Below are 17,050 nucleotides of genomic sequence, written 5' to 3'. Positions count from 1 at the left end.
ACACCTCGAAGCCAAGATCTGTGGCGCTGAGACATATTATCTCGGAGCCACGAGTTCTAGCGCCGATCTTCTGGGTCCACAAATAAGTTTATGTCTTTTAAAGAGCTAAAGATACATTTTTTTTTCAAAAAAAAAGGTTAAATTATAAAAAATACGGCCACCAGTAGGTGAGCACCCTGTAGTTGGGTTGTGACCTATATTGTGGACCAAATTAGATATAAATCAAATTTTAAAATCAGGATATTCACAATTAAAAGTAGAAAATGGTTAGAAAATATTTAAATCATTTTTGTTTCAAAATGTGATGTTTTGCATTTTAAACTGAATTTGAATTTGTTTAAAAACAATAATTTAATTGGGTCAAATGTAGAAAACGATACGATTCAGTACGAGATATTTTTGTACTATTTTTGGTCCATAACAAGAATGATACTCTCTCTATTCCAAAAGAATATATAATTATATGATTTGTATCTGTCACATAAATTTACGTTTAACCAAGTTTATAAACAATAAATATTAACATTTATGTCTCTAAATAAGTTTATTATGAAAATATGTTTTTTAATCAATTGAATTATACTTATTTGTATTATAAATTTTAGTATTTTTTGGTATATAATTTTGGTCAAAATTTTAAATCGTTTGACTTCTTGAAAGATGAGAATTATTTTTTTTACAGAGAGAGTATGTCTTAATGTGCTCTTTGGTTTAGATTTTCTAGAACGATTGGCACTACATATTGTAGACATGTACTTTGTCTCAAAACAAATTAATTATAGAATTATCTAAAATCAAACTCTCTTAAGTTTATTAACTCTATAAAAAATACCAACATTTATATCACCAAATAAATATATTATAAAAAAATATTTTATGTTGAATTTAACTGTAATAATTTGGTTGGTATTTTTTCTATAAAACTTAATTACACCTATGTTTGATTTAGGACAACTCTAAAAGTTGATTTATTTTGGACAAAGCAATAACAGCAAAGAGGATTAATGTGGTTGAATAAAGCGAGCCATAACATGTGAAAAAATTCGGCTGCACTACATCTTAGGGCCTATTTGGTTTCCGGTGTTTTTTTTAACCTCCATCACGTGAAATGTTTAGACATATGCATATAGTATTAAATATATTATATTTATAAAAATAAAAACACAGCTAGAGAATAATTTACGAGATGAATCTTTTGAGTCTAATTAGTTTATGATTAGACACTATTTGTCAAATAAAATAAAATACTACAGTACTTGTTAACTTTTAACATTCCCAACCAAACACCTCTACCCTAGTCTGGTTAATTAACTGTTGGCTGCCCCCGCAATCGATCATCTAGCTCCACACCCCAGAGCACAGGTACCGGACAGGGGAATCAATCAATCGCTAATGGATTTCCTCGTGTCAGTTGCATGCCATATTGCCATGTTGAATTCGAATCCATATTGCCTTGTCCATTTCCTTATAAAAATGCCGTATCCGTATCTCACCCGAATAGGCAACCATTGATATGCTAGTCTTTCCTTATTTGTTTGGGTATATTCTCAGAACATTGAGGTACCAAATCCTATCTTGTCTAGAGCCTGCTTGCCTATGTGAAAAATCATAGCTAAAAATATTATTTGTTGATTTATTGTGAGAGAAAAACACTACTGGCTGGCTTATAAGACAAGCGAACAATGTTTAAACGTGTGTTGTAACAGGTCGCGATTTATTGTAAACACTATCACTTGCTAAGGTCAGTCTCAATGCATAGTTTCATAGCTCGGTTACGTAGTAGTTACCAAGACTATAAACTAGGTAACCGAGGCACATGAGTTTTAGGATGAAACTCCTCTTAGTGCAAGGTCAATAATAGAGCCAAGTACTTGGCTATAAGCCAAGTGATTAGAGCCAAGCTATCATCACAATACTTGTTACTAAAATATCTTCTTTTTCCTATTTCTTCTCACAACACCTGTTATTTGGGCCCATCACTACCTATACATCTGTGCCCAACTTGATGCTTACATGACAACCAAGCTATCATCTCTCTTCTCCCCCTCCACATCAGCATTAGCTTGACTATAAGCCTATTATAGTACCTGCTCTCATCTGATGAAACTTTTTCATTTAATAATCCTACCGAATCAGCAATTTTACTTATGTGACATCATATTTAATGTGCATAACACTTTTTACGAAATAGACTAGCCTAATTCGACATGGTGCTGCACAGCAGAACGCGTGCAAGGCGCTGGTCAAACTGCGCGAAATACTGCCGATCTCAAGGTAATCAAATTTGCTGCCGCGCCGAAGATAGAAATAAACCGCTCAATCAAACGGATGGAATGGATCCGTCGTCGTGCCAACTCTTGTGTGTGCACGCGATTTTCCACCCCTGGAATCCAGCAGGGCGGGCCGATCTAGGCCTTGTTTAGTTCAAAAAAATTTGCAAAACAGGTACGGTAGCACTTTCGTTTGTATTTGATAAATATTATTCAATCATGCACTAAGTAGGTTCAAAAGATTCGTCTCGTCAATTTCGACCAAACTATGCAATTAGTTTTTATTTTCGTCTATATTTAATATTCTATGCATGTGTCCAAAGATTCGATTTGACAGAAAATATGAAAAATTTTGCAAAATTTTCTAGGAAGTAAACAAGCGAGCTAGAGAAAGTGTCCAACCCACCCATCCATCCATCCATCCAATCGGCGGGGCTGGCCGCTGCCCCGCGCGCAGGGGTAGCAGCAGGTCCAGGGGGCCAGGGGCCAGGGGAGCGCCGTCCGTAGCCGCCACTCGCCACCGCTCCTCTTGAAGGCGTCCCAAGACGCGGCCACGAGTCCCGCCTCCCATATCGCCTCGCCCCTATAACTCTGGACGTGATCTCAACCCCACCACCACCACCACCACCACCACCACAAAAGACGAGGGCGACTTCGCCTCACCACGCGCGCGCGGGCGGGCGGCGCCGTGCATGGCCGCGACGGCATGCGCCTACGGCTACCACCAGCAGGCGGGCGGCGGGCGGGCGGCGGCGCAGGTTCTCTTCTCCGACGTCGATGGCACCGTCGTCGTCAAGCAAACAGCAGACCCGGCGCCGGCGCCGGCGCCTCCTCCTCCTCCGCCGCCGCTCCCACTGCCACGACCGCCGTCGTCCAAGGTGCCCCCGTCGTCCTTCCTGTCGTCGCACCACCTCGACATCTGCACCGAGGGCCTCGGCTCCGAGAGCTCCGGCGACATCGATCTCAGCGACCTCACCGACGACGTCGCCGCCTGCGTCGACGACGTCGTCGGGCATGCAGTACTGCCGTGCAAGTGGTGGCAGCAGCAGCATCGTGACGGAGGATCAGGTGATGGGGAGCCGGCAGCAGGGAGGGCGAGGAGCGCCAGGCGGCCGTCGTTCCCGCCCCCGATCTCGCTGATCGGGGCCGGCGGGAAGCCGTGGCTCTACCTCCGGCCACAGCGGGAGGACGGCCGCCTCGTGCTGCGCGAGGTCAGGATACCGTCACGGGAGCTGCTCCAGGCGCGCCGGGAGGACGGCCGGTTCAAGCTCCAGTACGCCCAGCCCCAACCCGACGACGACGAGGACGAATGCCAGTAGGCACAGGGCCACCAAGATCCAGCTTCCAGCAGATGCAATGGCGCCAGAGAAAAAGAAAACGCAGCAGGTGAACCGAGTACGACTAGTTCAGGGTTTTAGATTTTCGGCTCCGAGGCAGGTTTAATCATCGTTCGTCAACAAATTCCACACGACTAGAGTTTGTCTTTCGCCCCTTGCAGAGAGATGTAAATATAGCGGAATTTATCTTCACTGCTTCCTCATCAGTGTTTAATCATCCAGTCTATTGCTAGGGTTTTGCAATATAAGCTAGTGAGGCAGTTCAATGACTTTGTGGCAGGAATCAACAAAGGAAAAACACTCTTGTCCAGAACCTTAACCAAGTACAAAAAAACGAACCTTAACCAAGTACAGAAACCAATAAGCTAGTACGTATTAGCGTGGCACTTGTACCCTAGCAGAAAGTCAGAATCCTGGCATTACATTTTTCTGATGCAGAGCACTTTAGGGTCTCACAGACGACAGAGTTCACAAGAATCCTGAGCTTTGTTGATGGAAAAGGTACAGGTCACATGTCAAAGTTAGTTGACGGCTGACAGTTAAAGCCATCACGAATGGCATTTGGAATCAAATATGCTGATTCTGCACCTTCTGCCAAGTACTATGACCCTCCTACTTTGATAGACTAATGCTACCATAAATCAGAGTATAACAAGGAATCATTGGTGCAATTATGAAATGGAGCTCTGAATTTTCCTCTGCCATAGGATTACATTGCATGAAAAGGATATATTCTGCTGAATATGAAATGGAGAAATATCACAAAGCACCCAGATGGCTTGTACAAATGCAGGCAAAGCATTGTTGGACAGGGAAAGGAAGGAGAAAAACTACCATTGATGTGGTGGCAGCACTCAGTGGAGCCTGCTGGTGCCTTCCCATTATTGTGGAGCCCTGAGCCCTTATCCTTTTCAAGGATAGATAACCACACACACGAGATTGGAGCTTATGATTATTTCTCGCCATCCAACGTCAATAGCACTTTGTACAATTCAGGGCGCCGGTCTCTGAATATCCCCCAACCATGCCTAATCGACTTGATCTCATCCAAGTCAAACTCTGCCACCAGCACTTCCTCGTCTTTGTCGTTAGCAAGCTTCACTATTTCTCCAGTTGGTCCTGCAGAGAAACACATATTTTCAATTGAAATCGTGTTTTTGACTTTTAACCCTTCTATCTACCGGTATAAAGATATACACAACTAGATTACCTGCAATGAAGGAATTCCCATAGAAGGTTATCGTGCTCTTGCCATGCTCAGTCTCAACAGTTTCTCTGCCAATCCGGTTGGAAGCAACTAGAGGGACCTGGATAATTCAAGCTGAAATCATAACGCGACCAGAGAAATGGCTGTTTCACCCGTGTCACTTAGAGGAACAACAAAAAAAGAAACATCTTTGTGGTTCCTCAATGAAGGTCATAGTGCATCATGAACTTATACAAAACAAGTAAACAACAAACAGTACCAAGTTGGCACCAGCATGGCCTTGCATAACTCGCTTCCAATGTTCACGGGAATCCAGGTTACCATCCTGGGGTTCAGATCCAATTGCAGTGGGATAGAACAGTATTTCAGCCCCCTGAAGTGCCATTGCTCTTGCACACTCTGGAAACCACTGATCCCAGCAGATTCCTACAAGGTCAAGAATGATGGCATTAGTTATAATTGATATTATGTTGCATTATTAATTACTATTAGTGCTACTGTAGTAAATCAACTAAATAAGAGCCTGTATCACTGCATAACTTACCAACACCAATCGTGGCATACTTGGTTTTGAAAGCCTGCATCAATAGCAGTAAATGCATTTAAGTTGACTTTTGCTGATATCAAGGACAGTAAAAGTCACATCATATATATCTATATTTTTTGTCAGGAATATACAAGAGTTAGAGAACAGGAATCACCTTAAAGCCAGTGTCACCTGGGTTGAAATAGAACTTCTCTTGATAACCTGACAAACAGAAGCAGCTTTTTAGATGAGATAACCCAATCTATAGCAGAACAGGAAAAGACTATTGACCTTACCTGGTCCATCTGGAATGTGTGACTTGCGATAGAGTCCAAGATCAGTGCCATCAGCATCAATAATGGCCACCGAATTATAATGTGCATTGTTTGCTTCTTCGAAAAAACTGACAGGTATCACAACTTCCAACTCCTTAGCAAGCTGTTGCATCCTATGGACCATGAGGGGCAAAGCTGCACATGTAAATGCCAAAGAAATAGAATACATGCATTTATTGACTGCTGACAGGAACAAGGTCTACCTTATAATAGTTGGATTGCCTTTGTAAGGCTTAGCGCGCCGAAAGAAATCCATCCTTTGAGCTTGACAGAAATAGTGCCCCTCAAACAATTCCTAGGACATTGAGAGATAAAATGAAAAACTTAAGGAAAACGGAAATGAGAATATCTGTTCAAACTACTATGCCCTTTCTGCTTCCAGTTTTAAAAAGAAGCATTGCAGTTAAAATCTTGATGATCCATAGCTATCATATAAATTTACCTGAATGAGTACAATCTTTGCACCTTTCTTGTGTGCTTCCCTAATCAACCTGTAAAACAAGCGATCAGTCCCTAAGTTTCATGGTTTTTCAGCGATGTAATTTAAATTTGGGTGCATGTGGGTGTGTGCTGGGTGCTGTACATCATACTTTCTTCTTTAATGCAATGCTCTCCAGCGCATTTGAGCAAAAAAACCAAAGAAAAAACAGAGCGATAGCTAAAACTGAAAAGCATGTATTCCCTGTCATTTTAGGTAAATTTATTCCAATCGTGGATGTTTAACTTTTCTAGGGTAGTCAGAATATATTTCTAATTCTAAATCTTGTAAAAGTAAGTTCTAAAACTGTTGAATTTTGAACCCACAAGAGGATGTAATAGTGACCAATAAAAAGTTGTAAAACTTGTGGCTGACGACTGTCCAGCTGAGAATGGCAGTGAGAGTAATTTTTTTCGATCAATGGTAGTGAGAGTAAATGAAAGACGAATTGACACTAATGGTGAGTACTAGATCAAAAGAAATAATAAAAAACTAAAAATTTAGAACATCTACTAAGCTCATAACTATAGAATAGCTTTGCAACACACCAATGCACTCAAGTAAAGCTATGACTTCAACTATGCTACATGTATGGAAATGAAGTAGCAAAGCAGAGTAACAGAAAGTGAAACAGAGTAAGTTCAAGAAATTCCATTCAGCAAGATAAAGCATACTGTTGTTATGATGTACCCACATGAGGTGCAAGAGAATTGCAAATGAAGTAAAGACAAGACAAATTTTGGAATTCCGAGTTTTCTTTTTTTCACTAAAATATATAATCAAAACAAAGCATAGCACAATGTAACTGTAGCATCCAACCAGGTTTTCCTTTTTTGGAACAGCACTGTAACTATTGAAAAATAGAATCCTGGCAACGTAGCTCCATAGAAAAGTGGCAGAAGAGTTAACACTGCAAAGGGTGGAAAACTGACTCAATAAGCATATCGTTCCTAATTTACAAAGATGTGCTTCGGTTTTAACGCAGCAGCTAGAAATTAGAACAGCACCATTGGCTAAAATGTAGACAGAGTAACCAAGTCCACAGTAGTTTGCATGTTTTTGCAGTGGCCACCATACGAGCAAGGTCAATAATAGAGCCAAGTGCTTGGCTATAAGCCAAGTGATTAGAGCCAAGTTATACAATAAGTTGTCTCATACTTGTCTCTAAAACATCTTCTCTTTCCTATTCCTTCTCACAACACTTGTTATTTGGGCCCACTATTACATATGCATCCGTGCCCAGCTTGGTGCTTACATAAGAGCCAAGCTATCATCTCTCTCCTCTCTTCTATCCTCCACATCAGCATTAGCTTGGCTTTAAGCCCATTATTGTACTTGCTCTACCAATACAGAAACAAACTTGGAAACGGACTTGCACTTTACTGTACTAGAATATAGCAGATCTTGTAGCATAAGTAACCAAATCCCAACAACTGAACGTTAGAAATAGATCACTTAACTTGTCATTGGGATTCCCCAAGAAGCCATCAGAAATGCATAAATGAGGATAAAGTAGCTGATACAAATGGTTATGTAAGATTGTATTGAAGGATTAATACATAAATGTGTGTACTTTTATTGTATTAACAAAAAGCACAACATCTCAAGGTACATAACCGAATCCAAACACCAAAGCAGATGCCTCAATAATTCACTGCAAGAATAAAGTAACCGACAGAAAAAAAAAGAATGGAATTGAGAATAAAGTAGCTGACAGGGTTGTCCGATCCAAGGAAGAATGCAGAGAAATCCAATGTGCAGATACACAGCAGTTAATATATAAGATTGTTATAATTTTGTTTGAGGTGATTTTGTCCTAAAAAATTTACAGCAAATCCAAATTACATTAGAAGATACTACTAGGGACCGTACTAGGTTACTATGGAATTGGTTATCAGGATAGATATTTGATGGTAAAATAAAGACTGCAGAATCAATCAGAGGTTACTGAAAGCAAACTCCTGCGTGCAAATCAAGTACTAGCCTACTAGGAGTGCGCACTGAATGCAGATTTCAGTATAAAATCATCACAAATCGACCCCTTGTGGCCTTGTTAGCAGCAGCCGGCAACACCAGGATCACGTGCTACTGAGCAGGTTAAGAGGTAGGCATCACAACAACTCCAGCAAACTTCAACGTCTGCGAGACCGCGACTACGGCTACGATTTTGGTTCCTTGGGGAGGGAATCGGTGGCGGGGGTTAACTAGGGATGTCGGCGGGCCGCCTCGGGCGGGCAATAGCATACCTCTCGGCGGTGGCGACGTTCTCCGCCTCGACGTCGGTGCAGGCGAACTGCACGGCGGCGACCGCCACCTTCCTCCCCGCGGCCGCAGCCATGCTCGTCCTCCCCTCCGCGCGTCTTCCCACTCCCACTTCACCTACCCCTCACCTCCCTTCCCTTCCTTGGGGGCTTTGGCGGCCGCCGCTGCTGCTGCTGTGGTTTCAGGCAGAGAAAAAGTAGGAGAAAAAGGCGCCGCCTTGAGGAATGGGGCCTACCGTTGTTGACTTGTCTTGGTTCTTCTTTCATGTGGGCCGCGACCCATGCCCACATCCCTCCCATCTGCTCCGTCGCCCATGCCACGATCTCCGTCCTGCTCATGGGAAGTCGGTCCAACTTTGATGGGCTTGGTTGGGCCAGTGGAGCATTATGAGCCCACATAGGAAGGATTACGTAGCCTTATTCCTTATTTAGTTCGGAAAAAAAATTATAAATATTGTAGCATATTTGCAATTATAAATTAATATCTAATCTAGCTATCAATTAATTAGATTTCGAAGATTCTTTTATAAAATATATATTTAAATTGTATAGTTAATTATTTTTAAATTAATATTTAATATATATATATATTTGATATGATTTGAGGAAAAAAAATTTAGGTGACAACAAAAACAGCCTATAGTCGCGGTTTCATAAAACCGTGTTCGCTCTTCGGCTCATCCTTATCCTTGACTCACATGAGAATCTGGCAGGTTCGGAGCCTCGCCTGACACTGACAGACCCTCCTAGTAGAAATGGAGATAAGGCCGAGGGCGGCGTTGTACTAGAAATAGTCGACGAGAACCGATCCGATTAGTAGTGTCACCGGCAGCGTGTCGACGTGGTCGTGTGTGTGTGTTCCCGGGGAGGAAGCGAGCTCTGCTCTGCTTGCGGAGCAAGAAGATACCGTGGGTGAGAAACCGGGGGATGGCTACAAGAAGGGCCGTGGTGAGGGTTACTGCTCTGCCTGCGTGGGCGGCCGTGGCGAGGAGCATGGAAGGCGTAGGCGGCGGCGGCGCCCGCGTGTCGCGCTACTTCAGCGACAAGGCCTCCGGCAGGGTGCTCAGCGAGGAGGAGCGCGCCGCCGAGAACGTCTACATACAGGTACGGTGGCGATGGGTTGCCCACTGCTGACTGACTGACTGATTAATTGATCAGCGGTGTGATGGTTTCGAATTTGATTGTGCTAATAACTTGATTTGGTTCGGGGTTGATCTGAGTAAGCAGAAGATGGAGCGGGAGAAGCTGGAGAAGCTGAGGAGGAAGGAGGACAAGGCCAAGGCCGAGGCGGCCAAGAGGGCCGCCGCCGCCAAAGGCGACAAGAAGGTGAGTAAATAACAGTATCCTCCGTTCTCGTCTCCTTCTCCGATGAGGAAAAAAAAATAAAAACTGCCATTTTGGGTGGATTTTTTTCCCCACTCTGCCGCCTGCCGGAGCAGTAGGCCTCCAAGTTTCCATAATTTTATTTTTTTGAACTCCTCCAATAATTTTGCTACCAACTTTGTTGGGAGTTTTCTCATTTCACCGGAGATGCTCTAAACGTCGGATCTTATCTTACTATACCAACCTGATTATGATTTCTGTCTACAATGTTTGCTGGCCTCTGACATTCGTGTTGATCATTTATGTGCGTGTTCTTGTTGGGTTGTTTGCAGAAGGGTGAGGAGGCTCATCCGAGCTGATCGCCACACATCAGATCGATACTCCTGTGAGCTGTGAACTTTGTGATGGTGTGGATACTACTGATGACAAGTACTACATGGAAACAGACTCCTCTCCATGCACTGTTGTACTCAGAAATTGAGAGGAATGTTTGATCTCTTATAACTTCTGCTCGTCGTGTGTAGCCCCTGTCACTGTTGTGAACTTTGTTTGTAGGTTTTGTCTTGTCGGTGCAAATGGAGGCGCCCTTGAGCCTCTTATATGTACACAGTTTATCTATGGGGGTATTGTGTTTATACCCTTCCTGAGATAGCTAATTGTAATTCTACCCTCGTTTTTCACGATCTTGTGTTTTTACCCTCGCTCTGTTACATCAAAGCCTCAGTTTACCCCTGTTTTCCATTCCGTTAGTTACTTTGATTTAAAATAAATGAGAAAATGAGGCTGCCACTATTGAAAAAGCCGAATGGACGGAAATGCCCTTGGCCCCTTGGACACACCAGAAATAAACCCGTCACGCGGTTTCAGTACGCTCAGTCCGTCACGCGGACGCGCTGAGTCCCGCACGGCGCCGCCGTAACCCTAGGCACCGTCGAGCGGCGAGAGGGAAGAGCAGGGCGCTAGCGGCGGTCAGCCGGCGGCGGGCGGACTCCCGACGCGAGCGGCGGACTCCCGGCAGGCGCGAGCGGCGGTCAGCCGGCGGCCGTGCGCGGGCGCAGCAGCAGGCGCGCGGCTCCAGGCGGGGTCGCGGCAGGGTCGGGGCAGGCGCGCGGCTCCTGGCGCGCGAGCAGGCAATCCAGCAGGCAGCGGCCTCCCCGCAGACGCGGCACCCCCACACGTGAAGCAGGCGGTGGCCATGGAGCCTCCTCCCGACGGTGGTTCAGGTGCCATGGAGCCTCCTACCGACGGTGGTTCAGGCAAGGCAAGCAGGTAGCCTCTTTGGACCTCTGAATCCGACGAATTGATGTTGGGCTTCAGGCAATGGCACTAATTTTGGTTTCAATTACTCTAATTCGTAGGCAAAGTCAGATGAATTTGGATCTGGTTGTTAGGGTTATGTCTTTTTTGAGTTTGCCTGATGAGGGACCAAAATCACACCAAATGGGCAGAACCTTGCCTACTGTATCTGTTGACATGCATAGCTTCAACCTTTTGCAACTAATTGATTTCATAGCTAAGCACTATCTGTGGGGTACAAGACAGCACATAACTTTGTGGCGTGCAATGGAGGATATTTTTAGTGCAGATTGTACTGAGATTAGAACTGATGAGCAGGTGCTTGAGTGGTTTATTTTCAGTGGAGGTTCTATCGAGATTAAAAGTGATGAGCAGTTGCTTGAGTGGTTTGAACTGAATAAAGAGAAGGGAAAGGTGTACATTACTGCCCAGATTAATGATTTTGAGGGTCCTTTGCAGTTTTCTCCTACAAAACGTAGATGCCATCCTTCTGTGAGGAATAGAGTGCCCACCTATGAGACACAAACTGCTAAACGACCCACATCCACCAAAAAGGGAGCCACCAAAAACAAGAAATCCACAAGTGTAGGAGTTGAGGAGAGTGTAGGAGTTGAGGAGGGTGTAGGAGTTGAGGAGGGAGTAGGAGTTGAGGAGGACATACATTCTGACACTGATTCACTTGTGGCAGCAAGTGATAGTAGCTATGACAGTGACTTGGCTGCATCCTCTGATTCTGATGAAGGGGAAGGGGAAGGGGAAGGGGAAGAGGAAGAAGTGCAAGTGCAGCACCTGAGAGTGAGAGTGAAATAGAAGGGGCTACAACAAGAGGAAGAGGAAGAGGAAGAGGAAGAAGTGCAAGTGCAGCACCTGAGAGTGAGAGTGGAATAGAAGGGGCTGCAACAAGAGGAAGAGGAAGAGGAAGAGGAAGAGGAAGAGGAAGAAGTGCAAGTGGACGACCTAGAAGTGGAGTACAAGGGGCTGGAACACGAGGAAGAGGAGGGAGGCTGGCTGCATTGTTAGGAATAGTGTGACAATTAACTTGTAATATCTCACTATTAGTGCTTTTGTTGGACTTATGATGATAGAAGCCTTTTGTTGGACTTATGTTGGATGATGGGTAGCTTTTGTTGGATTTATATTGGATGGTAGATGACTGTGTTATATGGATATATTTGGTACTCATATCTATCTATATTTGCTTGTTGTGTGGAATTATATATAACAAGTTGTGTAATGTTGCTGCCAAATTTTTTTTTAAAAAAAAAACAGGGGTAAAATCACAATGCATACAAGAAAAGTAGGGGTATTTTTGCAAGGGCAAAGTTGTCCTAAAAAGACAAAGTTAACACCGTTACTGCCTGATAACAGAGTAGGGGTAAACTGGAGCTTCGTTTTTACAAAACAAGGGTAAAAACACAAGATCGCGAAAAACGAGGGTAGAATCACAATTAGCTATCTCAGGAAGGGTATAAATACAATAATAATGAATAATATAGTCCCTTCGTTAAAACAAATCCTCTACTTCTCGATAAGTTCTAACTTTCTTTAGTTTAACCAATAAGTATTTTATAATAAACTTATCCAAAGGTATAAATATTGATGATACTTTTTAAGAGCATCATCAAAAGTTTTTTTTTCTAAATTCATAAGATCATTCATCATTTTGAGTAAAATAATGCTTATATTTTTTTGATACTATTCGTTGGCTCTATGGCCTTGTTATTGAATTCATTTGACCGAAAGAGTTGTGAGACATTAAAATTTTTACAAGCTCTGTTAGGGGTTCTTCCAAACATGAGATTCCCCTGGTTCCAACTCATATCCATTCGAGCTAGCTCGTGTGCTAAAAAGACATCACTGCACACAGAAATATTGGACCACGAGGTCCCGCGTGTCTTTGATCAGCATACCAAAATGTTGGACTACGAGGTCCCGTGTGTCTTTGATCAGCATACCACTCATAGAGACAAGTCCATCAATTTTGATTGGAGAGCCTTCTTCAGTACGGATGAATCCAGTTCAAGCTGTAACCGGGAAATCCCATAATCAGTCGCCTCCGTTCCTCTTATCCATTGACCTTCTCTATTTTGTTACCCTTCAATAATTTTTTTATATCTTATTACGTGCTCTCTAGAGAGTTATCCAGCCCTCTATCTTTGGCTTGGAGATCCAATTAAACAGAATGTTATTAAGAAAAGATGTAAAAAATCTTTTAAAGTTGCTCTATTTATTATAAAATTATATATTTAGTTAAAATAAAAAAACTTCTCAACAAACGAGATGTGTAGTAATGATGAACGGAATGAGTAAGCTTTTTGGAGAAAAGGTAAGATATAATAAAACAAATTTAAATGGACTTTACTACGAACCAATCTAGCCTTTTTTTTTACAACAGTAGGGGCATGAATTGATCTAGCTTGTATCCCAACTAAATGGTAACTTATGAGCTAGTTATTTGAAACAAATTGTCTATCTTGCTGCTGCTTTTGGTTGCTGTAAAGGCTTATTTTTTTCGAAAGATCCGTTACCGGCTTTCATTGATAAGTGGAGAGAATAATAGTTACAAGAGCTATTTACAAGTTTTTGTGGCCTCGCATTTTCTGGAGGCCATAACACCCCTACTAATTACAGACTAGATTACAAATGCAGAGGAGCCTACTGGTCTTAGAAAGAAAAGTGCTACTCATGAGAGGTGAGGCCCTAAAGGTACAAACGTTGGCAGCAGAGTTTGTAGGCCTTTGTTCCCTGATCGTATCCATGTTTTAGCTTCATCCTGGATTGTACTTAGTACTTGGCTCGGCGTGCTGCAGAAATTGTTGAAAACACGGTTGTTTCGTTCTCTCCATATTTCCCAGATAGTCAGAATGACTATGGAGCGTATCCCATCTCTCACTTCATTGTTATTGCTGTTCCCCATGTTCACGAACCATTGTTCCATATCATCTATGCATCCCCAATTAGACGGTTTGAGATTCACTGCCCCAGTCCATGTGCTGACCTTATCCCAGATCATTCTTGAGAACTTGCATTCCTGGAATAGATGGGAGGTGGTCTCTAAGTTTCTAACGCAGAGCTGACAGAAATATTCATTGGGCCATTCTCTGAGCTGTAAACGTGCAGCTGTCCAAATTCTGTTTTGGAGCATCAACCAGACAAAGAAGCGGCATTTTGGCGGTGCTTTCGTTCGCCAGGTGTTCTCTGCAGCCAGTGACTTAGTTGTGCCTGCGAATTGCAGGTCATATGCTGATTTTGCAGTATATTGCCCATTAGTAGTGTGCAGCCAAATGATCCTGTCTTCCTGCAGTGGGAGGAGTGTGATGTTTTGAAGGCGCCGCCATAAGGCCACGAATTCTGCAATTGTCCGCTGTGTCATACTATGGTCGACATCTTGGATCCATTTGTCATTGGTTAGCGCTTCGACAACTGATCTGTTTTTCCTTCTGCTGTGGTTAAAGAGTGTTGGGAATAGGGTTGCAGGAGCCTCACCTTGCAGCCAGCGCGAGGTCCAGAAGGTAGCCTTAGCACCATTTCCCAGTTCAATTCTGGTTGCAGCATTGAAGAGTGCTATGTCATCCTTGTCCACTGGCATCTGCATGTCTTTCCATGGTCTTTCTGTGTCTTCCCAGGAGAACCACAACCACCTTAGTCGTAGGGCTCTGCTGAACTTCTCCAATTCTACAATACCTAGGCCTCCACTAACAGTTGGCGTGCATACCTTGAACCAGCCCACTTTACACTTTCCACCAGTGAGTTCGTGGTCACCTGCCCATAGGAATCTTCTTCTCAGTTTGTCTAGCTCCCTCAGGAAGTTCTTAGGAGGTTTAATGACCGTCATCAAATAAACAGGTAGTGAGCTAAGGACTGACCGCACCAATTCTCTTCTCCCAGCTACATTGACTAAGCGTCCTTGCCATCCGGCAACCTTGCCTTTGGCTCTGTCGATGATGTACTGTAGGTGAGCCATTCTTAACCTTCCGAGCGTTAGCGGCAATCCTAAGTATTTGACTGGGAAGCAGACTCTTGGTCCTGGGAAATTTTGTAGCACCGCATCTAAATTGATGTCAACGCATCTAATTGGTGCTATGGTGCTCTTCTGCATGTTGATTTTCAACCCAGTTGCTTCGCCAAATGCGTTCATGATCTCCATGATGCAAGAAATGTCCTCATTCGTTGGGTTAGTGAAAATGACAGCATCGTCTGCATACATTGAGATCCGCAGCTTCGCATGCCTTCCTTTCAGGGGCGATAAGTATCCTTGTTGTGTGGCTATATCAAATATGTTGTTAAGCACATCAATAGCTAGGATGAAGAGGTAGGGTGACAGAGGGTCACCCTGCCTGAGCCCTCTTCTGTGCGCTATGCTGTTACCCGGACAGCCATTGAGGAGGATGGAGGAGGTTGATGACCTGAGGATGGCTGCCAGCCAGTCAAGCCATCTGGTGGGAAATCCTCTTTTCTGTAGCAGCTCGAGTAAATACTCCCAAGAGACCGAGTCAAAGGCCTTAGTTATGTCTAGTTTGATTAGGCATGCCGGTGTTTTTGTTCTGTGGTAGTACCTCGCCAGACCTCTTACATACATGAAGTTCTCCTGAATGCATCTTTTTTTGATGAAAGCAGTTTGGGATTTGGAGATGAGCTTGTCAATGTATGCTGCCAGCCTGATTGACAGTACCTTAGTTAGTAGTTTTGCAAAGGAATGGATTAGGCTTATCGGTCTGAAATCTTTTGGTTCTGCTGCCACTTCCACCTTTGGGATGAGCACCACTTGGGCTTGGTTAAGTCGGTTGAGGGTGCCACAGTGTTGTATGTGGAAGGAGTGGAAAGCGCTAAGGATGTCAGCCTTGATGATCTGCCAGCAGTGCTTATAGAAATCACTGGTGAAGCCATCTGGGCCAGGTGCCTTTTCTGAGGGCAGGATCTTGACAGCATACTCGATCTCACCTTCTGTGAATGGTCTGTCCAGTTCCAGGCCTGGGATTTGTTGCAGTGGCGCTAGCTGTAGTTCTGGCCAGTGCAGTGTGGATGTTCTATTAGCTTTCTTCCCTATCAGGTCATCGAAGTAGCCCTGAATGATGTGTTGTTTGTCCTCGTGGTTCCATGCCAAGGAGCCATCAGGTCGTTTGAGCGCGGGAATGTACTGGCGCCTCTTCCTGGCAGACATCTTCAAATGAAAGAATCTCGTGCAAGCGTCGCCAGCCCGGATGTTGATGATCCTTGACGCCTGTCTTCTTCTGCTCCTTTCAAGCGCTGCCAGTCCCAGCGTCCTGATTTTTAAGTCATGTCTGAGGGTTATTTCTGCCTCAGAGAGCTGCCGGCTTTCTTGTGCTATGTCGAGCCTGAGGATCACTTCATTGGCAATATGCAGCTGTAGGCGAGCATTGCTGAAAAGTGGTTTGCTCCAGTTTCTTAGTGCTCTCGCTGTCTCAGGCAGTTTTTTGCTCAGTACTGTGTGTGCTGAGCCTAGCTGTGGCTTGGCCCAAGCCTCCTGTACAACTTCACTGAATCCATTGATCTTGATCCAGTGATTCTCAAATCTAAAGGTAGCCTTCCTTAGGATCTGTTCTTGTCGATTGAGTAGTAGCGGGCAGTGATCGGAAGCACCTGTTGACAGGGCGTGGAGCCCAAAGTTGGGGAAGGCCATTTCCCAGTCTGAATTGCAGAATACCCTATCCAGGCGCACCAAGGTAGGGCTCACCCTCTCGTTTGACCAAGTGTATTTCCTGTTTTGTAGTGCTATTTCCATGAGCTCACAGTTGTCTAATGTCCTTCTGAATTTACCCATCATCCGTCTGTTTAGGTTCAGATTGCTTTTGTCTGCAGCTTGGTAAATCAAGTTGAAATCACCAATGATCATCCAAGGCCGAGGCGCCTGAGGCTTGATAGATTGTAGCTCAGCCAGGAAATCTTCCTTTCTCCCATCCTCTGTTGGGCCATAACATGTTGTCAGCATGAATTGGCTGCTAGAAGTAACAGAAGAGAAGGTTGCCGTGATTGAGAAGGTTTTGTGGGTCGCATTT

At 43.9% G+C, this 17,050-nt stretch overlaps 3 protein-coding genes across 3 annotated transcripts; 2 read left to right on the top strand and 1 right to left on the bottom strand.

The window, feature by feature from the left end:
* On the top strand, nucleotides 2,705-3,876 carry LOC8058652 (protein FAF-like, chloroplastic). The gene has a single exon (XM_002453890.2). It carries the CDS (start codon nucleotides 2,963-2,965, stop codon nucleotides 3,587-3,589), a length of 627 nt encoding a protein of 208 aa, XP_002453935.1. The 5' UTR covers nucleotides 2,705-2,962; the 3' UTR covers nucleotides 3,590-3,876.
* LOC8059630 (N-carbamoylputrescine amidase) lies at nucleotides 4,224-8,642 on the bottom strand. Its single transcript, XM_002452166.2, has 9 exons — nucleotides 8,400-8,642; nucleotides 6,118-6,166; nucleotides 5,879-5,970; nucleotides 5,637-5,788; nucleotides 5,516-5,562; nucleotides 5,359-5,392; nucleotides 5,074-5,240; nucleotides 4,818-4,914; nucleotides 4,224-4,726 (listed from the first exon to the last, which is right to left on the bottom strand). Exons 1-9 carry the CDS (start codon nucleotides 8,489-8,491, stop codon nucleotides 4,560-4,562), a joined length of 897 nt encoding a protein of 298 aa, XP_002452211.1. The 5' UTR covers nucleotides 8,492-8,642; the 3' UTR covers nucleotides 4,224-4,559.
* LOC8058651 (uncharacterized protein At2g27730, mitochondrial) lies at nucleotides 9,096-10,438 on the top strand. The gene is made up of 3 exons (XM_002453889.2): nucleotides 9,096-9,518; nucleotides 9,642-9,740; nucleotides 10,070-10,438. The coding sequence occupies exons 1-3, from the start codon at nucleotides 9,342-9,344 to the stop codon at nucleotides 10,094-10,096; spliced, it is 303 nt and encodes a 100-aa protein (XP_002453934.1). The 5' UTR covers nucleotides 9,096-9,341; the 3' UTR covers nucleotides 10,097-10,438.

This window comes from Sorghum bicolor, chromosome 4, assembly GCF_000003195.3.
Source record: "Sorghum bicolor cultivar BTx623 chromosome 4, Sorghum_bicolor_NCBIv3, whole genome shotgun sequence".
Lineage (NCBI taxonomy): Eukaryota > Viridiplantae > Streptophyta > Magnoliopsida > Poales > Poaceae > Sorghum > Sorghum bicolor.
This window is presented reverse-complemented; position numbering and strand designations above follow the sequence as displayed.